At 37.6% G+C, this 4,971-nt stretch overlaps 1 protein-coding gene across 1 annotated transcript; it reads right to left on the bottom strand.

The window, feature by feature from the left end:
• Positions 1–219: 219 nt before the first annotated feature.
• Positions 220–3,935, bottom strand: LOC143604632 (uncharacterized; the record flags this gene model as incomplete). Its single annotated transcript, XM_077081049.1, has 5 exons — positions 3,678–3,935; positions 2,888–2,924; positions 2,642–2,775; positions 1,339–2,164; positions 220–290 (listed from the first exon to the last, which is right to left on the bottom strand). Coding segments are annotated over exons 1-5 (1,326 nt in total), but the record flags the coding sequence as incomplete, so codon positions are not given.
• Positions 3,936–4,971: the final 1,036 nt, after the last annotated feature.

Below are 4,971 nucleotides of genomic sequence, written 5' to 3'. Positions count from 1 at the left end.
GAATAAACCTTTGCATTTTTCAATCTATCAAAGTCTTCTGAAATGATCCAATACCTACATATATATATATATATGTAAAAGTACATAAACATCAATCCGTATAAATAGCATGTTTAATTAAGTCAAACATACATAAACGATGCTTTCATGATCCCATTTGCTCATCATAATCAAGCTTGTCTTTCTTTCAGTTTGAATGTCTGTATAAGGCCCACATACCAGCATAGTTAGAAACCGAAGCCCCACAACAACATCAACAGAAGCAACCACATCGACATCAACAACAACATCTAAGTCATTTTCAAAGAGCACGAGGACATACAGTTTTGTTATACTCTGAAATAGATTTGCCTAAATTCAATGACTTGTCATTCATTAATTTGTTAATTATTTTTCAGTCTAAACCAACCTTAGAGCATCCACAACAGACACCATCTCCTGAGGTCTGGGTGAGGTGTCACTACAACAAACAATAACATCACAAACTTCACCGTTGTAGAGGCAAGTTTGCCTTGAGAAGTTTGTTGCTACAAACTTGCAACAAACAAATGATGCGGTAACCTCCCTCACATACACATACACATTTATTATATATATACACATTTAATATTATTTAATGGGGGGGGGGGGTTGTATAGGTTTGTTGTTGTGGAAGAAAGTTGAGTTTTTAAGAAAAGTTTGAAATGTGATGTGGCTATGATGTGGCAATTTGTGTTAGTTTGTTGTTACATATACTCGTCAAACTAAATGTCTACGCGAACTTTAAAATTAAATGATTGCAGATTCAGATTCTACAACTAATACTCCTAACCGAATATAGGTGCATCCTTAAAAACAGTACTCCCTCCGTCCTGGTCAAAGTGTCATAGTTTGAAAACCACAAAGTTTAAGGTAGATTAAATTATTGTTTTCTTTGCTTACCAAATGACAATAATGACCTTGGAAATTGGGTCCATCAATATTGTTTATTAATGTTAGTTGTGTGTATTTAAGGGTAAACTTGGAAATTGACTAATAAATTTTGAAAGTGGACATTTGTAATGGTCTAATAAAAAAGGAAATGTGAACACTTGCAATGGGACGGAGGGAGCATAATAAAATTCTCAAATATACATATTTTTATTTAACACCCAATAGCATAGACTCGTTACCTGATTAGCTCCTTGAATTCGAATGACTAAACATATTTTTTTAAGAAGGAAGATGCAGAATACAATCACGCCACTTATCAATTAACGCTAACTCATCAGGATTTAACATTGGGAGCACACGATCTTGAAGGCTATTGACTATCTGCATAGTCTCACCAAGAAGTTGAGCTGCAGTATGAACACCTACCTCTCTTTTCTGTATAACACTTGTGTGGCATTTCATTGCTATGACTCTGGGGTAGGTTGGTGAGACAAGCAGCCAGTATGTTAGAGATCATTGATGACAACTGCATAAACAACTCCTCTTGGCTAATCTGATCTATTTCGGCTTGGTAGGAAACTAGGATCGTTTGGGTGATACGGTACATTGAGTTGGCAGATGCTGACATGTACGTTGTGTTATCATCTGAGTCTTTCATATTCTTATTTTCGACCTCAGTGACCATGTTTTTAGCTGTATCACTGAACCATTGAACAATCTCTTTTGTTGCATTAACTTGAAGATGAGGGCTGGGCAACTTGTATCCTAACCATTTGTGGTAAACTTCAACTTCTAGCCACAACATTGTAGCGGCCTTTTGAATGCTTACATACTCCTCAGATGCATTGAGAGTTTCAACAATATGTGTGACATATGTAAGGCCTTCACTCACACACATTAACAACCTATCAACAATGTCTTTTTGGATGTTAGGAAGAGACATGGCGACTGCCGTCAGGGTTACTATCGGTAAGCTCCAGCAGTCCATATATTTTTCTTCGGTTAAAAGCGAGACTTGATGCATGTCATACTTTCCAACTCCTTCAAAACCACTATATTCCTCTATAAGCTCCACAAGATAATTAGGCTTATGCTTTTCTGCCTTTTGGATCACATGGTTAACGGATTTTGAAATGCTTTTCAGTGTTCTCATGGCAAGCTTCATATCATCTTGAAGTTGCAAAACATACATACTGAGGTCTTTGTTGTGTTGTACTTGAAAAGGTATCTCCACCAACACATTGGTTAACCACTTCCAGCAAAGAAAACAGCACAAGATACCAATTACAAACAAGATTGGGATCAGTGCTATCATCTTACATGTTACCACAACCATTTTCTGGATTCCTATACAAAAGCTCAAAATCAGGACCTTTAGATTATGGATGACAATCTTGTATTTACGACTGCTAAATTTCAACGGTATGCTACTACGTTTCCACTCGGATAACTTCTGGGTATAATAGCTCTCTACTTTAAAGACCCTTATATGGTTCCAAAGCCATTTTATAGACATTTCAAAGCTTAAGGATGTAAAACACCTAGAAAGAGGAGCAATTGTTCCTAGTATTACTCCAGTAAATTGTATTAAAAAAATCACTGAAACTGACCTCTTATAATCCGACCCACAATTGTTCATAGTCGGTATTGTATAAATCATAATATTGACATGTATGAAAGTGCTTACAACACATATGACCCCGGTAGCAGAGGTCGTAGCAAAGCTAACTGTCATAAACTGGGGGCTGCCAGTTCCTGCCATGATCCAGTGGTTCCTCACATGCTGCTTTAGCTTCTCAACTGTTGGTTGTTGCAACTCTAGATCCTTCAAAGCTATTTCATGACATGCTTTGTATTTGGATTCTAATATTTGTTTTGCCTTTAGAATCATCAAAGCTGAACATGTGTGCACTACTAGAAAATGGGTATCATTGCTACGAAAATTTGTTACGCAATTTTTTGTGTCGGAATTTACCACAAATTTCCGACACATTTCCGACAGATAGTGAAACCTGATTATTTTAAGACAAAAACTATAATATGTCATAATTGTGTCGGAATTTCCAACTCATTTCCGACACAAAATTTTAATTTTTTAATTTTGGGTTTTTTAATATGTTTAGCTAAATCATAATACAAGTTGTGTCAAAAATGTGTCGAAATTTCCGACGCAATTCCGACACAATAATTTATTTTTATATTTTTAGATTCTTAATATGCTAAACCTAATAATAATATAAACAACGTCGCAAGTGTGTCGGCTTTTGTGACGCATTTCCGACACTAAATAATTTATTTTTATATTTTTAGATTCTTAATATGTTAATCCTAATAATAATATAAACAGCGTCGCAAGTGTGTTGGATTTTGTGAAGCATTTCTGACGCAACATTTCAATTTTGTATTTTATTTTTATTAATATGATAATTCAATACATTAATTAAATTAATAATGTAATTTATGACGCATTTCCGACACAACGTTTATTTTATAGGAAATGCGTAGCAAATGTGTGACAACTTGCTACGCATTTATGACAACCTGAATTTGTTTTTTGTTTAATGAGGCTTCAACGTTTGTTTTTTTTCTTCTATATTTTATATAACTTCACCATACGTGGAATACTTTATTTTCCTAACTCGTACATATATCCTATACAGTTACGTGTATACATGTTTAACATTACAACTATACTTATAGAATAAGAGGTAGTTCTAGGTTATCATCAACAAAGAAAGTAACATAGCCACATAACCAATTGCTACCTTCCAAGTGTTAAAAATAACAATATGGAAATAAGGAGCTTCATAATTGGGAACCTGGCCGGTTTCTGTCTGGATGAATACATTGACAACTAATGTGATTACTAGAACTTGCAAAGCAATGGTGTTTGTGAGAAGTTCCTTACTGTCCATGGTTGCTAGAGAAGGCAATACATTAGCCATGATGGTGCACATAAATGCCATGCTTCCCAGCTTTGCAGCTTGGTCCACAGCACGTGGCATTGAATCAGTTAGGTCCATGGGTAACTTCATTGCAATAGCTATGACGGTGAGGGAAGCAGCATTGAGAGTAAAGTATTTACATGGAAACCATAATTTTTTTGTTTTTGAAACCATGTATTAGATCAGCCACTATTGGTAGGATACAAAAAAGAGAAGCCACTGCAATATAAATCCCAATCCACACCATAGGTTTACTAAACTCTATCTGGGACACTGCTTTCCGGATTAAACTTACAACTCTGTATGGAAGGTTAATGTACTTACACGCCAGTTCGTCTTTAATTTGCTGAATATCATTTTCCGTAGTTATGTTCCTTGGAATTTCGACGAAGATTTTGTGAGTTGTGGGTGATCGAATGAAATTTCCATGAGCAATCAACCTGTATGGTTTATAGACTAGTTAAGCTCGAGGATCAGTTTTCATTTTACACCTTAGACTGTGGGTAATGGGGCGCGGAGGAGGGGGGTTGATCCAGGTGGCTGCAAACGTGGCTCGCGCACACCATTACCACCCTTGCGTGAGCGACGGCGCGGTTGGCGGGGGCGAGCCCGACCACGGGGCGCAAGAATGAGGATGTAGAGAGAGAAAGTGAGATTGGGTTTTTGAGAGAGAGAGAGAGTGTGTGTGTGTGTGTGTTTTTGGATCGGTGGTGGTGTGATCGGTGAAGGTGAAGAAGAAGATCGGTGTTGGTGGTGGTGGTGTGATCGGTGGTCCGGTGAGAGACGACGGCGGTGGTCCGGTGATCGGTGAAGGTGAAGAAGAAGATCGGTGTGGTGGTGTGATCGGTGGTCCGGCGGCGGTGGTCCGGGAAGGTGAAGAAGATCGCCTGGTGGAGTTTTCTGTGAAGAAGAATATTAAATTTAATATTAATATTAAAATTAATATTTAAAATAAATAAATAACTGGATCAAGCCCCGGATCACCTGACCACTACACCCTTCGGGGCTTGGTTGAGGAGCTTGATCCAGTGCCACGTCACCGCCTACGTGTCGGGTTTTGCTTGGCTCACCTGGGGCTCAACCAAGCCCCATTACCCTTAGCCTTGCAAATTTT

The sequence above is a fragment of the Bidens hawaiensis genome, unplaced genomic scaffold, assembly GCF_021521415.1.
Source record: "Bidens hawaiensis isolate Kalapana, Puna unplaced genomic scaffold, B.hawaiensis_p1.1 tig00066034_1, whole genome shotgun sequence".
Classification (NCBI taxonomy): Eukaryota; Viridiplantae; Streptophyta; class Magnoliopsida; order Asterales; family Asteraceae; genus Bidens; species Bidens hawaiensis.
Note: the sequence above shows the minus strand (reverse complement) of the source record. Positions and strands in the feature narration are given on the sequence as shown.